This window comes from Asterias amurensis, chromosome 17 (assembly GCF_032118995.1).
Source record: "Asterias amurensis chromosome 17, ASM3211899v1".
NCBI classification, from domain to species: Eukaryota; Metazoa; Echinodermata; class Asteroidea; order Forcipulatida; family Asteriidae; genus Asterias; species Asterias amurensis.
Window position 1 is genome coordinate 4953104 of NC_092664.1, and position 25779 is coordinate 4978882.

At 38.2% G+C, this 25779-nt stretch overlaps 2 protein-coding genes across 2 annotated transcripts; both read left to right on the forward strand.

Annotated features, from left to right (window-relative positions):
* Positions 1 to 2691: 2691 nt before the first annotated feature.
* On the forward strand, positions 2692 to 23888 carry LOC139949847 (uncharacterized). The gene is made up of 2 exons (XM_071948395.1): positions 2692 to 2907; positions 19667 to 23888. The coding sequence occupies exon 2, from the start codon at positions 19694 to 19696 to the stop codon at positions 21494 to 21496; it is 1803 nt and encodes a 600-aa protein (XP_071804496.1). The 5' UTR covers positions 2692 to 2907; positions 19667 to 19693; the 3' UTR covers positions 21497 to 23888.
* On the forward strand, positions 16372 to 17904 carry LOC139950084 (uncharacterized). Its single transcript, XM_071948715.1, has one exon. The coding sequence runs from the start codon at positions 16372 to 16374 to the stop codon at positions 17902 to 17904; it is 1533 nt and encodes a 510-aa protein (XP_071804816.1).
* Positions 23889 to 25779: the final 1891 nt, after the last annotated feature.

Genomic DNA, 25779 nt, shown 5'->3' on the forward strand with positions numbered 1-25779 from the left:
CGATTCAAACTTGCTCCTTGTCACTGGGTGAGTGCATTGGCCTAGGAGCTAAGATCTACTCTAGAATGAGGAAGGTGGACTACCATCTCAACTGCCTCAGTATTTCAATATGATTCAAACTTGCTCCTTGTCACTGGGTGAGCTCATTGGCCTAGCAGTTAAGATCTAATCTAGAATGAGGAAGGTGGACCACCATCTCAACTGCCTCAGTATTTTTCCCAGCATGACTACGAAGGTCTTTATTGAAAAATTATAAGTGTATGTGCAGGTGCTTAGGCAAGTACAATCTTTTTGTAAATAAACGTTTAAGCGAATATAGAAACTCAATGCAGTTTTAATTGAATATCATGTACAAATTCAAGGTCGAACAGAAATGTACATAAAAATCCACATGTAAAGCCTAATACAATACCTTCTCCCTGTTGTTGCACAAACGAGGATTTAAAGAGATCAATAAACTGCCTCCATTGCTTATCATTCTATTCTGTTTATGAGAGGCTAGTTCAAAATGCTTTTATACCATGGCAGATTATTGGCAACGGACAATAAGGGAATCAAGTGTGGTAAAGAGGTTTTAAAATAGTGGTTTAAACCCGCCGAACGATTTTATGAGTATTGGTTATTACTCAAAATATTTGTTGGCATAAAAACTTTCCTGATAACGAGCAATGAAGAGCTTATGTTAGTGTAAAACATTCTGAGAAACAGAACACTCTGAAGTAATATAGTTTTTGAAAATGAAGTAATTTCTCTCTAAAATATTTGAATTATATTCAAGACCTAATAAGCTGAGTTCTCCAATTCAAGCATCTGAGAGCACACTTGATCAACAAGGGTGTTTTTTCTTCCACTATTCTCTTGGAACTTTGACAACCAATTGATTTCAAATTTTCAAAGGTTTGTTATTCTATGCCTATGTTGAGATACACCAAGTGAGATGACTGGTCTTTGACAATAACCAGTGGTGTCCAGTGCCTTTAAGGCCAATGTTTTCACCTATCAACAGTTAGACAAGTGATAAATTCTCAAAGAGAACCAAAACTCAAAACAAAAATTGTTTGACACTTGTTGTCTTTAAATCAAGTACAGGTTTCATTGTGACAAAAACTTCCTCAACTATGAGAATTTTTTGGAAAGCTCAAAAAAATAATACTGTGCAGAGACCCCAGTAATAAAAGTTATTTTTTTTAAACCAGTGCTACCGCTGCATGGGTTTAAGGTAAGGGCTGGGTCTAAGTCTAGGGTTAGAGTTTTGGGATTAGAACTATTTTATATTAATTTCCATGTCCCGTAATGTGGCGATTGCAAGTTCCATGAGTTGTTGAAGCAATGAGGCTCAATAGAGGTGGTGGAAATTCATACACAATGAATTGTGGAAAAGGTGGTTTACATTGCACTGCAGGGGTATTAAAACCTTCCAGTATGTATAACCAACTGATGCAGTCACGCAGTATGCATCATTGTATGTTAATAACTGGACACTGGACATTTATGATGCCATATGCAACCACCCTACCCCTATACATGTACTCCCCTTTACATAGCCTTTCCACATGGACAGTCCTTTTATCATGGCTGCATCTCAACTTTTTGTTTTACATTCAGCAGCTGTTTTCTTATACCAATCTGTGCCCATTGTTGTTTAATTTGTCATTTACTCATCAACAGCACCTTGATCCTCTCCCACTTTGTCAGTCATAGATTGATTAAGATAAATCCCAAAAGGACCACTTACCCTTTCATGGAATGGAGCTCCAAGAGATCGCAGTGCCATCCATCTTGTGAACAACCAACATGCAGACTCTATTATCATGAAGTGTGAAGTTGCTGACTGCCCCATATCCACTGGTTCATCCAAAGCAAGTTCAATTGCTGCAATGGACAAAAAAAGAAGACAACATACGTTTTAAACTTTTCTAAGGTGAATATTTACATGTATAAAGATAGATGAGCCTTTAACGAACACAGTGTCGATCAGATCGCTTTCATACTTGCTTTGCTAAGAACAACTTGCATCAACCTGGCCCACTAATCAACAGTTACAGGTCATTCATTCTACAACTTATCATGGGCTAAAAATAAAAACGAAACGAAAACAGTTACCTGTAAAATGTTTTAAAAATCAGCTTTACAAAAAAGAACCTGAAACATGGAGTTCTAAAGAAACAAAGTGAAACTGTGGGGCTGGGTCTACAAGGGTGAGAGTTAACTTTGGTCTGGGGGCTAGGGTAGGGCCTAAAAGGGCTGGGTCTGGGATTCTGGATGAGGGCTACATGGACAAAACTTATTTTTCCAAAGTTGTTAATATTCCCCCAAATATGGGGATACAAATTAGGGTTATCAGTTTTGCACACATCTGGAAGATCTTTCTATATAAAGAAAACTTAAATCATTATAATAATATAATGTAAATTAAATCACTTTTCTTTGTGTGTGGTAAAAATAAAATAAATTAAATGAAATTAAATGAAATGAACTTGGCAAGCTTTAATGTTAGCAAGCTCGTAGAACAGGATAGGCCTACATGTTAATGCCAAGCTGGCAACAGCCAATCTCTTTCACAATACAAACATACACAGTCCCACTTTAATATGAAGCGGTCAGAGGTTAAGGAATGTCAAGTCAGTGTGTACATGAAATGCAGTATGAATATCTGTACAGTAAATGACAATACATCACATACACAGTGTACAACACAAAGGCTAAATATAGAATTGGAATTCTCACATAATTTATGTTAATAAAGTAATACATAGGGCTTGGTGTGGCATCGTTGAACACACAGAAAGCATCCACTCAGTGTGTTGTGCCAACTAGCGGATCAATGTTGGAATTTACTCTTCAACTACAAGATTTTATGTTTCATGCCAGTTGATGTTTCAAGCCATGTTCTTTCATTAAAAACCAGTAAGTTATAAATATGTTGTTTTGTTAAAATAAGGGTCACATTTTAAAATGCTTTGGGATATAATTCGTTACAGCAATAATTAAGTGGGTATGAACAACCAAATTAAAAACAATGGCCTGTTGCGTTTTAAAACAAGACATATAACGAGTGTACCGCATCTTAGATGATAAATTGTACACATTGTACATGTACAGCAAAACCTTCACACACCACAGCATGACTTGTACAGCCGATATTGTGCAGCATTTCCATGTACCTGTACATGAACAAAAAGGACATAAAACCATGAGATAGTGTATGGCTTTAAATGAATACAGATACATGTTTGATGTATTATTGATATGGCAACCAAAACACAGCTTTGATGGATTTTATGTTTGGGAGTATTAGTTTGGAGAGCTGCACAATGTCATTTTCAAGTACATGATAAAGTCCGAAGGGGATCGTACATAGAAATTATTGCGTATGAAAATGTACAAACTATTGTGTATTAATACAATATATTATCATACACAATAAGTCCAGAGTCAACGTGTATACTTGAGTGTAGTTATGATGTATGTGTTGTCATCTATGTACATAATTATTGTCATGTATGTACATAATTTTTATAGGATTAAAACAATTAAATGGTTTAACCATTTTAAAAAAAAACAAAAAAAAAAATGTTTACTGTGCCTTTAATGAAAACTAGCGGGATGCCGCGCTTCGCGCGGCACCCCGCTAGATGATGGAAATCCTTTACACAAGTATTTCGAAGTGTAATGTGGGTGAGGGTGTTATACGTCTCTCTCAATATTTATGCATGGCGTCATAATTCTAACCCAAAATGAAGCTATTTCGCACATCCGCCACAACTTGCAGTGGCTGCGCCCACCTCGTTTTGGGTTAGACGACGTACCTTATGCATACTTCTAGAAACTATAAGGCTCCCCCGTGAGCCTTATAGGGGTCTAATATTTTGGGCCTCCTTAACACTACACGTTTTTCAAATCAGCGTTGATAGGTGAAACTGACCGTTAGCCAGCAATAACTAGTAGTCCAGCTGCTAAGGCCCATTATGTGGACAAATTGTGCACTTTGTGGTAAAAGCATGAAACTTCCTACAATTGTCATATACACCCTGGAGATCATTTTAAGACTTGGACCCATCTTGGATCTCACCCATTTTAGGGGTGGGGCTAAGTTTTAAGAAAGTGGGGGGTAACAAATTTAATATGTCAGTTTTGACTATTTGAAAAACAATTCTGCTCATTTTTTAGACTAAAATACATGATAACAGTTCAATAATTATTTGGAAATTAATAACTGTCTTGAATTCTGCCCATTTTGTGGGCGGAGTCATATTTTTAAGAAAGAAGGGGGTACAAAAATGTAATAATGTTAATTTTGACTAAATTTGCTTTTCTCTGCTCATTTTTTTTAGACTAAAATACATGATAATAGTTCAATAATTATTAAAAAATTAATAACTGTCTTGAATTCTGCCCCTTTAGTGGGCGGAGTCGTATTTTTAAGAAAGTGGGGGTAAAAAAATGTAATATGTTAATTTTGACTAAATTTGCTTTTCTCTGCTCATTCTTTTAGACTAAAATACATAATAACAGTAAAATAGTTATTTAAAAGTTAATAACTGTCTTTATTCCTGCCCCTTTTGTGGGGGAGTCACATTTTTTGAAAGTGGGGATAAAAATAAAACATGCCATTGTTGTACTGATACATGCAAAACCGTGTAAATTTTGTACTACACTACCAAAACTTTCCCCACACACTCAATATACATTCATAATGCTTGCATTTCCTTTTTAAAAAACCTCGTCAAAAAATGACATTTTCACGTCCCACGATACATAGCGTTGCTACAGCACTATAAGTAAAGCGAGTTTTCGGAACATGCTGTGTGCCACAAATCTAATTTATTTTGTTTTTGGTTTTTTTTTCAGGGGGGGGCGGTAAGAGTGTAGGCCTCTTTTTAGTTTATTCTCATCTGAATTGGTCTTGTAAACTTTCTGGTCAATAGGCTGCACGTTACGGGAGCACTTAACTTGAACGTCAAAAAAGTGTTTTGTTTATTGTCACTTTGGGCTTATTGCATCTCGCGAAATTTTAACGACAAACGACACAATTTCTGACCGCGTTCATGTTCACGCTGCTCTAGGAACAAACCTCCATACATCCATATCTCTGGAACCCTATATCGTACAAACTAAATAAAAACGATAAATTCGTCCTCACTCCTTAATTTTCTCTTACCAATTTCACTTTCAGAAAGCATGTCAAGTTATTTTTAGGGTTTGTTACGTCCAGTTTGGGTCAGTAGACAAACTCCTAAAAATGTACCCCATTCAGCCGCATGAGGTCTCTTTTGTTAATATTATCTCCAGTAACCAACCCGACAAGCCGATTGCTAAATTAGGCTACAAAATGGATTAGGCAAAATGTACATTCTGAGACCTGACCGACACACTGCTCTAACCAATGTTGTGAATGGACTTATTCAAAAGGAAACTTATTGTCGTTTTGCTTAACAACTTTGACCAAATGCAAAGTTCTTTTTTACAGCTTCAAAACAGCCTTTGACATACATGTATAAGTTTCATAAACTTCCGTGATGGGGTAAAGTCTGAAACTGCAACACTATACCTCCATGAACAGACCGTATTCTAAAACAGTATTCATGTACTCATTTGAGTTTACTGGCAAAAGATAGTGTCCATAGTTTTAAACAGCAAGATACGTTTTGCATCAATAGTGCAATTTCTGTATGGAGATTTTTGTAAGTCCGAGGTCGCCACCCAATTTCAACTTAAAGTGGTCCCACGGCCACCTCCTTCACCAAGCAACAGGTGGCCTGTCTCAAAACCAGACAACACACCACTCACAATACACTGACCAGAATGTAAGGAGAGGTTAGGCTCTTTGTGTAAGCCCCCCCCCCCCAACCCCAAAATGTTATTAATTGTAAAGTTCCCTTAGACACCTTCCAACCTATAACCGGCCCTACCCAATGTTTCAAAATTATAAAGCTTCCGTTTGATCCCATCCTTGTCCATCATGATAATTCTCATGCCGTTTGGAAGTGAATGTTTTTTTATCAATATTCTCCATTTAATCTTTTCAACAAATGAGTCACCTACTTAAATGAGTCACCTGTCAGAAGGATTTCTAGGAAGTCTGATAACAACATCGACCAGTGGTTGACACATGGTCGCCTGCGAAACATCAATCTGTGAGTTACTTCATTCATTCATTCAATGCAAATTTGTGAGATTTGTTTCGGTTTTGTCCTGGCACCCAGCCTCTTCGACCCTGTGCGTCAATGAATGCACCAATCCGGAGAACCATGCTTAGTACAACATGAAAGTAACCCGACCATGCAAAAAGGGCGGATCGAATGGCGGGTGGGCGGGCAAGGGGCAATGAGTGAACCAATCCGGAGAACCATCTGCGAAACACTGTCCAATGAGCCGCCTGTCAGAAAGATTTCTAGGAAGTCTGGTAACAACATCGACCAGTGGTTGACACACGGTCACTGCCCAAACTTTCTCCAATCAGATGACTTGTAAGTGGGAGTTTGGGTCAGGGTTTTATAGACTTGCAACCCGACGTCTGAAACCACACAAACGTAATGAATTCCACACACTTAATCATGTTGATTTCCACAAGGATGCCATGCCACTGGACCTTCTAATTTCCAATCCAAGATGGCGCGGGTTACGCTTTTAATAGTATAGATTTGAAACATTTTAATTTTTTATTTTTTCATATGACAATATCGGATCCCATCAGTTTCCATTTTATTTTCAAATATGATCTCAACCGAGGATCAAATTAACAATTCTGAACCCATCAGTCTTGGAATTCTGAACATAAGGAATATTTAACCATCGCTTCAAATTCCTCCATCAGGTATAATTATGAAAATAGTTTGTCTTTATCAAATGTACTGTTTGCACTTGTATAGGACCTTTATGCCCTGGACTTTTCTGCGTTGTTTAAAGACAGAGACAATTCCAACCTTAGCCTCATACAATATCCAAAAACTGTTAAGCAAAAAATGCTGCTCAGCAAATTTCTTGGCAGAGCAACATATTAGTGGGGCACGTGTTGCAACAGTATAAACTTATGATGGAATGTTGATGGGTAACCGGTTTCTGCTAAGCATGGTTTTTCAGTGCTCAGCAAGATATTGTGTTAATAGGCTTTATGATTTGGGATACAGTACAAAATATGCTAAGCAATCAAAAATACTGTCCAGCCAATGCTCAGGAAACTTTTTTGCTGAGAAAAAATTGACACCGGTAGGGCACCAGTGGCAACAAAGCTTAATGAACTGTTGGCTGGTAAACTGCTGCTAAGCAGGATTTTTCTGCGTTTAACAAAATTGTATATTTACAGGTTTTAATAATTGGGCTCTAGGCTACACCTGACAACTATGCTAAGCATTCCAAAATATTCAGTCTAGCAGCTTTTTACAGAAAAATAGAAACTTATAATCCATTGACTCCGAAATGTTTGTCCTTGAAATCAATTTGACTTAGGGTTAGCCCGAATCTCCCTTTAAAGATAAAAACTTCTTCAACTGTGTAAATCTCAAGAGAACTTTTTTGAGGGCGTACATGTAGGTCATCCAAAAATAACCCCAGACAACAACCCAAAGCTACAAAATCCCGACCAAAATGCTTGGGCCACCCATTCACTACATACCAATAAACATTCTCTGTCAACTTCCACCATGACAATAAACATTCTGTTCCCATCCCCTCACTCAATGTTGATGGGAGTTCAAGGAGAGCCAGGAGAGCAAACATTGAAAGGGGGCAAGTGGGCCCATGTTATTTCTACCTCCATGCTGGGCCATGGTGCGGGGGCCCAACGAGATATGGACCGGATTGTCTTGAATAAAAATGAACAAAAAAATAGAAAAGAAGGCTTTAAAAATAGTATCAACAGTAAATCTTCATTCATAATAATACCCAAGATAGTTTGCTATTTCTATTGGTGGAGAGCGCGTCACGTGGGGTGTCTAAACGACTGATAAAGACATACATTAGCTAGAGCTGTTTAATTAAGACCATGGCCCAATTTCATAGCATGCCTTTCCGTGTGCTTATGGTTAGCAACGCCATGAAATGGTAATCGCACAGTAAGCACAAAATCGGCTACTTATAAGCAGTGCTATAATATTAGGCCCAGCTGGCTTTGCGTTATGGGTGCACAAGCTCATGTCTGCCAATAAACTAACGCGGAAAGCACTTCATAGCTATTAGTACCAGCGCCTGATCTCATTTGTAAAAAAAATTATGCGAAAAAAAAAATTAAAAACTTGTCTATAATTATTTCTAAAATTGTCCACTTTTTTACTAAAGGCCATTTTTAAGAATGGGAGTAAAAAAGTAGTGACTTTGTCATAGACGATCGTTTAAAACCTTATAGGGCACGACCCTGCCTGTTTTAAACGGCCTTCTTCAGGAACTGGTCGCCTAGTCTTTTATTCCCTTATTTGTTGCTGAGTATGGCGCTAAAACATTATTCAGAACAGCAAGGATATTCTTGTTTGGGGGGGGGGGGGCTGACTATGAATGTGAACAACGGTCAATGTTCATTTCTTTGACAGTGTAGAATTATTTAGGGCCTATGAATTGTTCCAGAGGATGTTTTTCTGTTTTCATTTTATTTAGGGGAGGGTGGGGGGGGGGGTGTGGGCTAAGTGCGCTCTTCATGAAAGGAAACAAAAAGTAGCACCATTTAAATGGGACCCTGACAAAAGCAAATAAACTACAACAGTCTGATCATCTCACCTCTCTATGTCCCACAAAAATTGTATCGTTTATAAATATTAGTCAGTTCCCATTGTTTATAAGTTAATGTAGTTTATACGTGTAAGTATAGAAGTAAGTATAAAAGTTAAATCAAATTTGAATCCTTTGAGGTTTTGTTGTGACATTTATGTGACTTAAAGACACTGTACACTGTCGGTAATTGTCAAAGACCAGTCTTCTCATTTGGTGTACCTCAACATGTGCATAAAATAACAAACCTGGGAACAAGATAATAATGAAAGAAAAAAACACCCTTGTCACTCGAAGTTGTGTGCTTTCAGATGCTTCATTTCGAGAACTCAAAATCTAATTCTGAGTTCTCAAAATCAAATTCATGGAAAATTCTTTCTTTCTCAAAAACTACGCTACTTCAGAGGGAGCTGTTTCTCACAATGCATTATACTATAAACAGCTCCTCATTACTCGTTTTCAAGTGAGATTTTATGCTAAACATTATTTTGAATAATAACCAATAGTGTCCACCACCTTTAACAACCCCTCTCGCAGTAATACTCATAAAAACTTTAATGAATGGCATACTTTAGTAATCAATTATAAAATTATTGGTTTTTATAAACTTTCAGTAAGAAGTAACAAAGCAGATTTTGATTCTATACAGCATTTTGAGAATTATTTCACTTTGAAGTTATGTTGTCATGGAAAATATCTCACTAATTTAGCTCAACAGTTTGAATTTGTGTGGTCTGAATATGGATTATTCATCCTGCCTGGACATAGTCATTCTGAATTTTAGGGCGATATCTCATCAACATGAACACTCATTGAAATGAAATGTTCGAAGATTACATGTAGTTTTCTTATATATATATCTATAGTTAAATTAGATCAAATGGAATGTTCAAGAGATTCAATTTTCATCCAATACATGCAGTAATACAAATAATTGTAGACTATACATTCACTGTAACTGAAGAAAAACGCAGAATTGTGTAGTTTTTCAACGAGATGTCTCTCTGTTACAGTGACTTTGTTATCAAAAGAGAAACAGAGTGAACTAATTGACTTAGTTGTTATTACCATTTTATCTCCAGTAACCATAGATTATATGGTAATTAAGTTTGTAAGAATTTAACTTTGGAACACATGTCCGGGCCATATAGCTTTGCAGCTTTAATTTGATGTCAACTTTGTAACAGGTAAAATGTTTGGTATAAGAGATGTCAAAACATAGGATTCGAACTGCCTCTAGCTACCGGGCAACCTCGGTAGTCTAGTTGGTAAGACACTGCTCTAGAATTGCAAGGGTCGTGGGTTCAAATCCCACCCGAGTAACATGCCTGTAATATTTTTTCACAGGACTCGGGAAAGTACTGACTATACAGTGCTAACACACATCGGTGTATGGGTAAAAACCAAAATTAATAAAATGTTTGGTGTTGAGTGCAACCCTGGAGAGAGTCATCCCATGCATGTGACTCTTACTGTTGTTAGTCACAGCAGCCTTAACCAAACTGCATGTTTTGGAAGTTTGTTTCGTTTGTTTGTTTGTTTGTTTGTTTGTTTGTTTGTTTGTTTGTTTGTTTGTTTGTTTGTTTGTTTATCAATGATTTGCGGATCAAGATTTTTTGCCTAAAGCTAGAGAATCTCTGTTGCTACTCTTTAAAGGCACTGAACACGTTTGCTAATTGTCAAAGACCAGTATTCTCACTTGGTGTATCCCAACTATGCATAAAATAACGAGCCTGGAAAATTTGTATTCAATTGGTCATGGAGTTGCAAGAAAATGATGAAAGAAAAATACCCTTGCTGTACAAAATAGTGTGCTTTCAGAAAGGAATAAAAGGCTTCTTCTGACCAGAATAAATTTAACTAAAAAATTACCTCTTTCTCAAAAACTACATTACTTCAGAGGTAGTTGTTTATCACAATATTTTATACTATCAACAGCTCTGCGTTGCTTGTTACCAAGTAGGGTTTTATGCTTAATTTTGAGTAATTACCAAACATGTACAGTGCCCTTAATACCTCTTCGGACTACATGTATACTGCATTTCATGTTCTCTTATTTAGTTTGTATACGTTCATGGCACAGTCATAATCTGTGGTTAAAGTAACAAGAATCAGTCATTAACTGTTTTACCTATTTTGCTTTTCTATATTTTAAGTAATTCCTAATTCGTATGCTATAATTCCAAGTTATAACTAACAGAGAGAGAGAGTAAACATTGAAATAAATATTATAATTCAAATCACAGGTTTGTTTAATAGCTCCTTGTCACGGGGTGAGCTCATTAGTCTACATGTAGTGGTTAAGATCTACTCGAGAATAAGGAAGGTGCACAACCATCTCAACAGCCTCAGTATTTCAATATGATTTAAACTTGCTCCTTGTCACTGGGTGAGCTCATTTGCCTAGCAGCTAAGATCTACTCTAGAAAGAGGAAGGTGGACAACCATCTCAACTGCCTCAGTATTTCAATATGATTTAAACTTGCTCTTTGTCACTGGGTGAGCTCATGGGCCTAGCAGTTAAGATCTACTCTAGAATGAGGAAGGTTGACTACCATCCCAACTGCCTCAGTGTTTCAATATGATTCAAACTTGCTCCTTGTCACTGCCTAGCAGTTAAGATCTACTCTAGAATGAGGAAGGTGGACTACCATCTCAACAGTCTCAGTGTTTCAATATGATTCAAACTTGCTCCTTGTCACTGCCTAGCAGTTAAGATCTACTCTAGAATGAGGAAGGTGGACTACCATCTCAACAGTCTCAGTATTTCAATATGATTCAAACTTGCTCCTTGTCACTGGGTGAGCTCATTGACCTAGTAGTTAAGATCTATTCTAGAATGAGGAAGGTGGACTACCATCACAACAGCCTCAGTATTTTCCCAGCAAAACTAAGGAAGTCTTTATTGAAAAACATAGACAAATTGATTATCTTTTGCAGTTATAATATCCAAATATAGCTTACTAAATACATGTATAATACTGTGCATAGACCCCAGTAAAGTTTTGTTTAAACCAGTGCCACGGCTGCATGGGTTTAAGGTAAGGGCTGGGTCTAGGGCTAGGGTTAGAGTTTGGAGTTAAAAGTTTTTTTGGGGAAAGCGTATTTTATTTATTAATTTGCATGTCCCATTCTGGGGCGATTGCAAGTTTCCATGAGTTGTTGAAGCAATGAGGCACCAGAGAGGTGGTGGAAATTCACACACAATGAATTGTGGGAAAAAGTGGTTCACTTATTGCAGAGGTATTAAAACCTTCCAGTATGTATGATGTAAACCAACTGATGCAGTAACGCAGTATGCGTCAACATTAATATTCTTGGGGTTGAACAAAGAATTGACTAGCTGTCGCTTCCAAGGTTGTATCGTAATTTGGGTGTGATCCCTGGCTACACAGCTATACGGTTGTATGGCTTCTGACTGGCACCCCCAAACAAAGATATTGACAAAATAGGGACACAGCCAACATAGGGCTAGATAGCTCAGTTGGTAGAGCGCCGCCACGTTAATCCGGAGGTCGTTGGTTCGAATCCCACTGTAGTCAATTCTTTGTTTAACCCCATAAATCATTTCAAAATTTACCCAGTCAGTTTCCCTTGTGGTTTATATTGATAACATCAATATTCCTCTTCTCGAAGTTCTGTTGTTATCTTCAAACATTATTACGACGGAGTATTCATTGTTTAATAAGCACATCAACTCCATGCAAGAACTAAAACAGTCAGTTCAGAGAGTTGTGCACGAATTCCTTGTGCACGTGCATCACGTGCGTATAAACATCATGGCACAACATACACAACACATGAGTCACATCAAGAAAAAGTCCAAGACAATTGTTTGAAACAAGTATTGAGAATAATCACGTAATGATCGATAGTTAACACATCTTGAGAGCAACTGAGAAGTAGAGAACAGTGTTTTTTTGCGCATGATTGTAATGACTGATCTTAACTTACCAAGTTTACTAAGTTGTTTAACTGCGAGCCAAGATCAAGTCCAAGGAGGAACGAACGAGGGTCAAACTAACCAAATGTAAACACTGACAACAAAGTTCAGAAGCAAATAAAAGCAGCAAACACTACGAGTCGTCGTGCTTCGAGAATCCGGAATAAACTACACATGTTGACATGAAGAGAAAAATTTTTATTGAAAGATGTACCTGAAAGACGTAACAAACCAAAAGGAGACTTTGTGTCATGTCACGAACAGCGCCCTCTCGGGTCAGGCTTTTTTTCAAATTTGTAAATAACATGGATTTTTTTTTTTTTAACCTAAGTTAATTGTTTGTTCATATTCTACTCATCAAAACACATATTTTAGTGACAAAAACTAAGCTTATTTTGACAAAATACCACTTCCAGGTGACTTTAAATAATGTATGTAATTTTGAAACCTGAGAGGTTTACTAGGCAGGGTTTAATCTTCCCAAAACTTATAGGCCTGGTGTATGAATAATTGTTATAAACAATTGTATTTACTGGGATTACTCAGAACAGCAAATTGAAGAAACACATAAGAAGCAAATAAAAGTGACTTACAATGTGAATAGTTAATGATATGTACACCACCTTAAACTGTGAATGACTTTAATTAATGTCCGGAATTTCCAGGGAGATAACCGAAAAGCTAGAAGAGACAGCTTTTTAGGTGTTCGGGCCAACAGCCTGGAACACCTTCTATTTTTGTCTGGTTTTTTTTGTTTTTTTTATTTTATTATTTTATTGACACTTCTTCTTCTTCTCTACGTCCCTTGTCCGCTAACAGAAACATCTTTCCAAAGAACTGTTTTTCATGCGTATGAGCGCAGCGAAGGAGCATGAAATGGATAGTTAAGGAAATGCCCTGTTTATCCTAAGAGGAAAAACACAGTTAACATATATCTCTGTTATGCGTAGAATGGATGAGGAAATGCATAAACCATCCTAGAAAAAAAACACAGTTCACATGTCTTTTTTCTTCCTATGATGGTTGAGGCATTTCCTGAACCATCCTAGGATTAAAAAACACGTAGCAACTGTATTTTTTCTCCTAGGATGGTTGAGGCATTTCCTTAACCATCCTAGCAAGAAAAAACATTGTACATGTATTTTTTATTCCTATGATGGTTAAGGAAATGCCTCAACCATCATAGGAGGAAAGATACAGTTGCTATGTGTTTTTTAATTAAAGGATGGTTTAGGAAATGCCTCAACCGTCATAGGAAGAAAAACAGATGTTCACATGTATTTTATACTCCTAGGATAATTAAGGAATTGCCTCCACCAACCTAGAAGGAAAAAACACCTACTCTGTATTTGTTTTTACTCCTTAACTAGGATATAGTTAAGGAAATGCGTCAACCATCCTACATGTATGCTATAAAAAGGACTGTGAAGTTTTTAAAATCCTAGTTTACCTGAGCAAGTTATATTGGATTATTATCTTTCAACAGTGTAAGTTTTAAAGTAAATCTTGAGGCTTCAGGGTTGAAGTCTTTCTGACAGATTCAAATACTTTACTGCGCAATTACCTCTTTTTTCAAATCCTACGTGACTTCAGAGGGAGTCTTTAATTCTCACAATGTGTTAGACCATCAACAGCTCTCCATTGCTCATTATCAAGTAACTTGTTATGCTAGTATGTATTTTAACAGCTTCGTTACAAGCCTAGCTTCTGTAGTGTGGGGTCATCAGTAAAAGAGTGTAGGGGCACCGGTAAAGAGTATGGACAGCTGTTTGTTGGACAAAAACAGTTTTTAAAAAAAATGTTTTAAAACGGTCAAGCTGTCCCAGTTCACACATCAAGTGAATTGTTTGTAGTTGTATTTTGTCGTGCACTTTGAGGCATTCTAGACTTGCTGTCAAAGCCCAGTCCCCTCTTCACCACACATTCATAACTGGACAATGGACATTTATGATACCATATGCAACCCCCTCCCCCTCTCTATACTCCCCTTTACATAGCCTTTCCACATGGACCATCCTTTTGATAGTTGCATCTCAACTTGTTGTTACGTTCAGCAGCTGTTTTCTTATACCATTACTTGCCCATTGTTTTTTAATTTGTCATTTACTCATCAACAGCCTCTTGATCCTCTCCCACTTAGTCAGTCATAGATTGATTAAGATAAATCCCAAAAGGACCACTTACCCTTTCATGAAATGGAGCTCCAAGAGATCGCAGTGCCATCTATCTTGTGAACAACCAACATGCAGACTCTATTATCATGAAGTGTGAAGCTGCTGGCTCCCCCATTTCCACTGGTTCATCCAAAGCAAGTTCAATTGCTGCAATGGACAAACAAAATTTGTTTTAAACTTTTCTAAAGGTGAAGATTTACACATGAGCTACATGTAATAACGAACACGTGTCGATCAGAACGCTTTCATACTTGCTTTGCTAAGAACAACCATCAATCCTTATTGATTTTCTATTGTTTTTTTTGTATAATGTTTAATATATTGCTTTTTCTATTATAAACGCTGTGATATGGTTTTACTATGAATAATAATACTAATAATAATAAAAATGACGGAATGTTGATGAGTAACCGGTTTCTGCTAAGCAGGGTTTTTCAGTGCTCAGCAAGATTTTGTACTTACATTTGTATATGCTCTATGAATTGGGATCAGTACAAGATATGCTAAGTAATCAAAAATACTGTCCAGCCAATGCTGCTCAGCCAATGCTGCTCAGCAAACACCAGTAGGGCACCAGTGGCAACAAAGCTTAATAAACTGTTGGCTGGTAAATAGTTTCTGCAAAGCAGGATTTTTCTGCGTTTAGCAAAATGGTATGATTACAGGTTTTTAGAAATTTGGGCCCTAGGCTACACCAGACAACTACATGTATGCTAGCATTAAAAAATAGGCAGTCTAACAGCTTTTTACAGTAAAAGGAAACTTATCCATTGACTCCGAATTTGTTGCCTCTGCTCAATTTGACAAAGGGGTGTCACAAGGCTCATTGTTAATCTCCCTTCAAATATGAACACCTCTTCACATGTACATTTCCAAAGGTTTCAGCATCAACTTTGAACTTATGTCTCTACACATTTAACACACGGGCGCTGTTCTAGCTGCTGCCACTTTTTCTGCTCTGATACATCTAACAATGTTCACCTACTTTGCAACTGTTATTTATCTCATCATTAGAACATACTGTTTGTGTTCACACAGCCCACCCACGGGACAACTTTCACTGCCAAGTTTTGCTGTTGAAATGATGAAAACAAGATGATGATTTTGTATATATGTCTTGGTGTGAGTTTGCTATATCTACGCAGTGTCCACCATAACCAGTGTGCAAATACCACCCATTGTGCAACTTTGATCAACTGTGACAAAGGACTGGACACTGGAGTCAACCCTACTGGAGTGTACACCTAATGTCTTCAAAATTCCTTGGACATCAAGACAATGTGTCCTAGGCTATTTCAGTATTTCCCGGCAGAGTTGAAGTCTATGAAACATATGAACCATGGAAGTGACTATTCAATTGCACCTGACGTGGTGCTAACACTGAAAGACTTAGGTATTTGGCATCCCCGAAGCCGCCGTGCTGGCAAAAGAACTCATAGAACTAAGAGACACAACAAAAATTCCTCTGTGTCATCATACAATAATGACACAATCTGTCAAAGATCAACTGTGTGGACCTCTGTTTCTGATCAATGTCAAGCCAGATTTTGTGCTATGAATGCACAATCTCTTCGCAACAAAAGAACCGAGTTTGTTGACTTTGTGTTAACCCACAAGTTGGATTTAGTAGCTATTTGCGAAACATGGTTCAAAGATGGGGATAATGTTGTTATCAAAGATATTACTCCTGCAGGTTGCGAACTCAAACAAGTGCCACGCCCAAAACCAAAACGTGGAGGAGGAGTTGCTCTACTCTACAAGAGTGGTTTTACAGTGCGTTTTCCTGTCATCGCTATTGAACCAACATCGTTTGAGTTCCTGTCAACTGAACTAATTAGTTCAAACCAATCATTGTCTCTTACTATTCTCTACCGCCCTCAGCAAAAATCAACTGGATGTACTTTCACTGCATTTTTGGAGGAATTCTCACTATTGGTCGAAAGTGCTGTGATAAACCCAATGCCACTAATCATTGCAGGGGACTTCAATGTACACGTTGACAATGCTAATGACAGAGATGCTAACACTTTCAAGGAGCTTCTGTATGGCAGTGGCCTTCAACAGCATGTTGACACTGCAACGCACAAGAAGGGGCATACCTTGGACCTTTTCATCACAAGACTTGCCGACCTGCATACACCTATGTGGAGTGATCTGAACATAATTGATGGAACTTCAAGTCATTTTGCTATCACTGCCAGGCTTCACCTTAAGCGACCAAGCAACACCAAAAAAGCCATACCTTCTCGCAATATCTGCAATATTCAACTCGCTAATTTTTGTGATGATATTGAACCCTTAAACGATATTGTCAATGCAGGAAAAAACCACAAATCATCTGCCCAAGTTGAACAATACAATGGTATTCTATCACGTGCTCTTGATAAGCATGCTCCAGTTAAGCAGAGGTCTATAACCCTTCACCACAACTCTCCATGGTGCACTGACGCAGTCAGAGCTGCCAAGAAGAAACGTCGCCAGATCGAAAATAAGTGGAGACGCACACACTTGGAAATTGACCGCCAACTCTACTGCGAGCAAAAGAAATTGGTAATTCATCTAACCGAACGAGCCAAATCCAATTACTACAATGAGCTTTTTGCTGACCATCGCAAGGACCAGAAGCAGATTTACCGCCTAACTGACAAACTTCTTCACAAGAACAAGAGCTCGCCCGTCCCTTTTGCACGAGTCCAGTACAACCTTGCCCATGAGTTCTGCACTTTCTTCACTGACAAGATCAAGCGAATCCGTGATGGTCAGGAGACTGTTCATACATGTGAGCCACATGGCTCTGATGGGCATGCATCATCAAAACTTAATGCATTTGACGACGTGACTGTTAAAAATGTTCACGCCACTCTCACAAAGTCACCACCCAAGTCGTGTAACTTGGACCCCATCCCAGCTAAGCTTCTCAAACAATGTGAAATTGCCATTCTCCCTGCTAAGACTACAATAATCAACACCTCTCATAGATCAGGACAAGTACCTCCCTCATTGAAAGTAGCCCAAATTCAGCCCACCCTCAAGAAAGCAACATTGGATCCCAATGAAATGAGCAACTATCGGGCAGCATTGGGTTAATTCGCAAGTACATAAACACACAGACTGCGGAAGTACTCATTCACTCCCTTGTCATGTCAAAGCTGGACATGTGCAACTCCCTCATGTATGGTGTAAACAAAACACAGCTCTCTCGAATGCAACGTCTGCAAAATATGGCTGCTAGACTGGTAACTCGGTCACCCAAGAGCTCACACATCACCCCTATCCTAAAGCAACTCCATTGGCTTCCAGTTGAGCAAAGGATAGTCTTCAAACTCGGTCTCCTGGTCTTCAAATCATCGCACAACATGGCACCATCCTACATCTCAGATCTCATCACTCCATATGCACCTTTCCGCAGTAACCTAATAGATCAGCCGATCAACGTCTCCTCGTAGAACATATGGCAAAGAACACATGGGGAGCACGTTCTTTCTTGGTTACTGCGGGGAAGGTGTGGAATAGTCTTCCCTAACACATCAGGACTGCAAATACAATATCTTCATTCAAAACTGTCCTCAAAACCCACCTCTTTGCAGTTAAACAATGACCAGCGACTCTCTACAAACTTTTTCTGTTTCCTTTCTTTTGAACTGTTTATTTTGTATCCTGAGCGAGCGCCATGAGCGCCTTTTGGTGGCGGATACCGGCGCTATGTAAGACTCCACTATTATTATTATTATTACACCTCTTGGTTAAGAGAACTATTTTTCAGGGCGTACATGTAGGTCATCCAAAAACAACCCCAGTCAACAACCCCAAGCTACAATCCTGGCCAAAATGCCTGGACCACCCACTTACTACATTACAATAAACATTCTCCCCTCGTCCCCCTGCCCTGCATGTTGATGGGAGCAACGTAGACCGTGCAAGGAGAGCTGAAAGGGGTCATGGGGCTGAGAAGCGGGGACGCAAACAAGATATGGCCGGGATTGTCTGAAATTTGTCAGCGTGAATGAAAAATAGATACAAACAACTAGGAAAGAAGGCTTTAAAAATAGTATGAATGTGCACAGACAATAAACATTTATATCTTGCTGAGTACAGCGTTAACACCCTTTGGTGCACAAATTTTTTTTTTCAAAAGCCCCCAAAACAGAATACATTTAACCATGTTTTTCTAAAAAAAAATAATCAATAGCACCCCCTGTTGACCATCACATCAAACAAAAACTCAACAATCGCTCGAAACAACCAGATGAGGGCGGTATTTACAGTACTACGGTGAGTGCGCCCTTCATGGAAGGACGCAAAGTAGCACTCTCTATATTTAACCAAAGACAAGATTATTTCTATGGATCATTTTGCGGACTATGATTTCTTTTGGATTTGAAATCAAATTGGCTCAGCGGTTTTTTTCCCTTTCTTTTACCTTAGTGGACCCTGATTCAAATCATCGGCCAAAGCCTTGCATGTGGAATGTGTTTTGTGTCCCTACCTCATTATATGGGTTTTCCCTGACTGGGGTTTCCCTCCCACATCTCCAACTTTACATACCTGCTCAAGTATGGCAACCTGCTAAAGAGGCACCAAGTCTTATATTCTTTGATCTTGTGATATGTCTGTAACTGTATTGACATGCAGTTTAGGGTGACAGTGTAAATTACCTATGTGATTGGTCATCATAGAACGTAGAACAAAAATCAAAACGTGTTATGAAATCAGTCTATTTAAAAATCTTTAACTTTATGCCCAGGATTGTAATATGTTCATGAAATCACATCTTGCATTGATGAGGAAAGTACTGGGATATGTAGAAGGATCTCATCAATATGAGTCAATTTCTTCTTTTACTTCACAGATCATCATTAAAGCAACTTCCAACAAAATGGCATCAAATATAACAGCTGAGTCAGTGCTAACAAAGATAAGTCAGGATCATCTTGAATGTCCAATTTGCAGTGGACGCTTCACCCAACCCAAACTACTGGAGTGTTCTCATTCATTTTGTCTTGAATGCCTTCAACAACTCAGAGAGAATAGTCCAATTACTACAAGGCTTTCATGTCCAGTGTGTAGACAAGAAACTCTGTTAAATGAAAATGGCATTGATGCTCTCAAAACAAACTTAATAGTTCTTTCATTGATAGAAGCAATTGAAACAAAGGAAACCCAACTGAAACAGCAACAAGGAAAACAAGTACCCAGTCAGGAGTTTGTTTCCAAGTGTAGCAAGCATACTGGCAAGGATCTTATCATGTATTGTGAAACATGCAAGAAACTGATATGTACAACTTGCATTGCTAAAGAACATAGAATGCACCCTGTAATAGAACTGAATGAAGCTTCAGACAAAAGTAAACAACATGCCACAGAACTTCTAGCAGAAGTAAGACAGAGTATCAAAACCTACAACATTGCCATTCAAAAAATAGACATGTCCCGTAAGACATTAGACTCTATGTTTGCTGCTACCAAAGAGAAAATCTCCAAGAAGGCTGATGAGGAGATTGCCAAGGTGGCTGCCAGGATCAGAGAGGAGAAGCAGAAACTGATGCAAGAGGCAGAACAGATTTATAAAGACAGAGTCAAGACAATGGAAACTGCACGAACTACAAACAGCAAAGAGAAGAACAAAGCAGAGCACAAGCAGGATGAGGTAAATCAACTCATGGATCAACGGATCAGGATTGTTCATCACATAGAACAACTCTTACAAGACCTCAAAGAATACAGAGAAAAGAAATCAACAAAAGTACCAGATGGGTTGACTTATATGGACTTTAAAGAAGGCCAGAACTCGCTAGGGAGACTGGTGCTGAATGATGAACAACAAGTAGAATCAGCAACTTCTGCTCAGGCTAGAAAGCCAACATTTCAATCCATAAAACACTTCAAACAAGATAAATGGACATTAAAAAGAAAAATTGATAAATACAAGAACATGAAACAACAAATGGTGAAGATTGATCGTGCAAGGGATGTTGCTGCATACTCTAATAGTGATATTGTTGTGGCAATTTGGAAAAATACCAGCTGGATTACAATACCAGCAGAGAGCAACCCTCAATCATCTGTTGTCTCACAAGAACTATCAATCAAAGTTTTTACCAAATACACCAGTATGGCTGTGAATAAGAATGATGAGCTCATTGTTCTAGATACAGAACCAGTCAAGATCTTCAACAGGAATTATCAGCTCCTCCATCAGTTCAATCCAGGCAGTGAACCATCATGTATTGCAGTGGATGACGACAATCTGATAGTAGTGGGTCACCATACCAAGGCAGAGATCTCTCTACACACACCAGATGGATACGTCATCAGAACACTGCCTGCTCCAGGGATTGGTGGATACTTGACTACCCACAAACAGCAACTCATCTACACCAACTGGAATGACAAGAAGTTAGTATCAGTTACCTACAATGGTGAAATGGTATTCTCAGTAGATATCAATCAGTCTGGGTGCCCTCTTGGTGTGTGTTGTGACAAGGATGGTAGCATCTATGTTGCTGTATGGAGAGGACCATTATCATCACCAGGTGATATCCATCATTACAGTCCTGATGGCAAGTACATTGGATGTATCATCAAGGATTGTGCTGCTCTCAATGGTCTCACATTCACACCTGCTGGTGATCTGGTTGTGGCTACACTCAATTCAGTTCAAATCTATCGGCATGAGTAAAGACATTTTCTGAACAACAACAACATTCAAGCTGAGATTTACATTTGTGTGACATGAAGGGTATGTTCAGTCAGCGTACTAAGTTAGACCCGAACCGTTTTAACTTTTACGAGCAGCAGGGGGTGATCGTAAAAATAACACCCCTTTGCGTCCAGACAGCACTGAGTTAAACCCGATCCGGTTTATCTTTGGTTTTAAGAGGTCAAAGAAAACGCGACCGGGTTACTCTAACATCCTGTTTATTGTCCTGTTCATTGGTCACCGTGTGTTTACTAGTGATTCTGGAGGTCAATGGGTTGCCTGTTGTGAGTTAAACCGGATGTGGTCTTTTTTATTCTGTCCACACACAGTGTTAACAGATAAACCCGAAGCGGTCTAAAGATAAACCCCCTCCCTGGACGGTTTATCTTTTGTGGATTGAACTCAATTCGGACTAACTTTAGATCCGTTCAGACACACTGAGTTGAACTTGATCGAGTTGAACCATGAGTTAAACCAACTTTAGTACCGTGTCTGAACGCACCCCTAGAAGTTAGTTTGCATCCAGACTAAATACCATTTCACTTCAGACAAAAGAAAAAGGTGAACAAAAAACCATGGTAAATGTTTGATTATTTTTATTATTTGTGACTGGAACTAGTAGCAGGACCAATTTGTCGTGTAGAGCACATCAGTGCTCATATGAAAACATGACTAAAACAGGCGAACCTAATCATTGTGACTAGGTGATACAAAAGGTGTATCATAAGTTATACAGTTCTTACACGGCCGTTTAAAACACAGGGTCGAATTGCCTTTAGCGCACGGCTACGATCCTGCAAGGTTTTAAACGGACGTTTAAAGGCAGTGGACACTATTGGTAATTGTCAAAGACCAGTCTTCTCATTTAGTGTATCTCAACATATGCATAAAATAACAAACCTGTGAAAATTTGAGCTCAATCGGTTGTCGAAGTTGCGAGATAATAATGAAATAAAAAAACACCCTTGTCACACGAAGTTGTGTGCTTTCAGATGCTTGATTTTGAGACCTCAAATTCTAAACTTGAGGTCTCGAAATCAAATTCGTGGAAAATTACTCCTTCCTCGAAAACTACATCATTTCAGAGGGAGCCGTTTCTCACACTGTTTTATATTATCAACCTCTCCCTATTACTCGTTAACCAGTAAGGTTTTATGCAAATATTTATTTTGAGTAATTACCAATAGTGTCCACTGCCTTTAAGAACGAGTCACTACTATTTTATTCTCATTCATAAATGCCCTTTTGTTAAAAAACGTAAAAAAACCACTATTACAGACACTTTGACAGTTGAAAATTTGATTATGCGTGCATGCTTAGAAATATATTGCGCGTTGTTACTAATAGCTATGAATTGTGTTCCGCGTGATAATCTTGCGCGCCTGACACGCGGAACCAGCCGGTTATAAACACTGGTCATTATCAACCGTTTAAACACCCCCACGTGACGCGCACTCCACCAATAGGAGTAGAGAAACTGTCTGGGGTATTTATGAATAGATATTATTCAGTCTCCCTTGTGGTTTATAACTTGAAATAGTTTATAATTTTATAGTTTAATCAAATGTCAATCCTTAAAGATTTGGTTTTAACATTTGGGGACTTAACTATCCCTCTAGCGCCAGTAAACTCATCAAAACTTTAATGGAAGGTACTTTTTAAAGTTATAGGCAATGAAAACTTTTGCTTAGAAGTAAAGCAGCTTTTGATTCTATAAAGCATTTTGAGAATCATTTCACTTTGAAGTTATGTGGTCACAGAAAAAACGAAAGTAATTATGCCCAAAATTTTGAATCTGAGAAGCTGACAGTATAATGGTTTACAGAATATGTTTTATTTTTAAACTTCATGCCTGGAAATAATCCCTGGCGATATCTCAAAAACATGACCACCCATTGAAATGAAAAGTTCACAGCTAACATGTAGTTTTCTTGTATATATTTAAATTGGATATTAAGTGTTCAAGAGATTTTCCCCAACAATACAGGCATTAACAAATACGTATAGACTACACAGTCCCTGTAACTGCAGCAACATGCAGATTTATGTATTTAGTTTTCAACAAGGTGACTCTCTATTACCATGACTTTGTTACCGAAAGAGTAACAGAGTGAACCTTTTTAACTAAGTTTTTATTACCAGGCAACAGCAATTTGAAGAGTCCAAATTAAAAGTAGTTTTATGAGGTCTATATTATGTGAAGTTGATTTTTGGAAAGAAAAAATGATTGGTCTCATATTAAATTTCTCAATCATGTCAATCAATAAGGAAAAAAGCTTTTTGGTAACAAAGTAACAATTTTTTGTTAGTAAAAACTACAATTTTTTATATAAAAAAAGTCTGATGAAAAGAGCTTCTTTAATATGCACTCGCGATGGCGTCCTTTCACGAGGCCAGGCCCATAACCTGGACTTTTATAAATTTATTTTCTATTTAACTTTATTTTATTTGTTTATATATTTTATTTTTTTTTTGGGGGGGAGGGTCGGCGTTGAAATGAAAAAAGGGTAATAGGCGCGTTAGGGTAAGAATTGGGCGTTTCATGGGCTAAAGTAGCAGCTTGGCCCCCAAGCGAAGTGAAGGTCGTAAAATTGCGTTTTGGACGATCTTTCTCCTTAATTTCTGCCCTAAATAAAAGTGTTTCCATCAACAGCAAATTTTATGGATTAGTAATTTGAGGATCGGTTTAATAGAAATGGCCAGGCATGAGAATCTTCTGGTTTTAACTGGGATTCCAGTATTTTTCCCTTTCAAATTTGTGGTCTTCAAGTACAGTGTGAATATGATATAAAACAAAAATTGAGGGCAGGGTTGGTTGTATGGAATTTGTAAGTCCGCCCCAAACAAATTCTGATGACGATGCAATTTAACCTAACAATGCTGTTTTTATTGGAAACTACTTGGGAAGTGGATCAGCTGTTGAAATTTAATAGAAGTATTTGGTTGATAATCATAGTAAAATATAGTACAATTTTTCTATAAACCTGATGATTACAGGTGAGAAATGTTTGAAAGATATAAGGAATTAAATGTGTAACATTCATCTCGCTTGCAACAAGCAGGTGCGTCACTCACCGATGCTTTCACTAGGCAGGCTTCATCTTTGCAGTGATCTGAAGCTTTTTACGCTTGTAAAAAAGGCAACATTTTTGATGAGCCAGGCATTATCGTACACTAGAGGGTTGAAGTAAACCATGAACGAGCCACTAGCACCCGAAAGGGGCGATACTACAGTCTCGGTGATTGTGATGGGGATGTAGCCTTGATGGCAAAGACAGGTTTTAACTGAACTTGAGACTCTCGTGGTGAGCGGTGACAAACGGGGCCTAAATTTCCTTTGTTCTCTTTTAATGTGTGAGAAACCTCATACATAGCCAGATTCTACAATCTTACGAATCCCAGTCAAACTTCACTTCACCATGCGTTTAATAGGGGAACTTTTCCTCACCAATTTGTTGGGAATATCTGTGTCAATATGAAAACATGACTAAGCCATGTAAACTCAAGTAAAAGACAACGAACATTCTCTTAAAATGCACCACTTCAAAGCAGAAAAAAGCCATACAATTTTGGTAAACAATATTTCTTAAATAAATGCACGGACGTCACCGTTCAACTACCTGCCAACAACGTGGTGTCTGTGAGCGTTTGCAGTGTGTAAGCCATCATAGAAATCAAACAAGGAATGTGTGCATTGATGTCAGTCAATGCACACATTGAATGTGTGCATTGACCGTCAGTACAGTCACACTAAAGTAAAAGCCACAAAGGAGTTATTTGGGAGTCCATTATTTGGTTTGTATGGTTCGTATGGTATTAAAAAATCTTCATCTCCACTGGTACTCACAACTCAGCAAAGTCCACACTGTCACTACAGACATAACACTTGACAGATGCGGACAGTGACACTGACAGTGACACAGGCCAGGGGGCAGGGACAGTTTTAGCCCCACTTGTGTGGCCAATTGGCCAAAGGCTAGCTGAATCCTAAGAATTCAAGGATTCAGCTAGCCTTGGCCACACAAGTGACAAGTGGGGCTACTTCTACTTCTACTTTTAACTTTTAGGACCTACATGTACTATTCTGACAGTTTTTGCTTAATTTTTAAGTTTGGACTTGGTAAAGTTTTAATGAATAAAATTCTATAAAAAGTAATTCCTCAACTAACCTTTTTTTCCATGAGGTAGAAACCTGGCCGTCACTTCGCCTGCTGAAGCTGGGAAGTCTCAAACCAAGACGGCAAACGTAGTGAGCAATTTTC

What these genes read in the sequence shown, in the direction of transcription:
- LOC139950084 (XM_071948715.1), top strand. Translation starts at nt 16,372, where the DNA reads ATGAATGCACAATCTCTTCGCAACAAAAGAACCGAGTTTGTTGACTTT.
- LOC139949847 (XM_071948395.1), top strand. Translation starts at nt 19,694, where the DNA reads ATGGCATCAAATATAACAGCTGAGTCAGTGCTAACAAAGATAAGTCAG.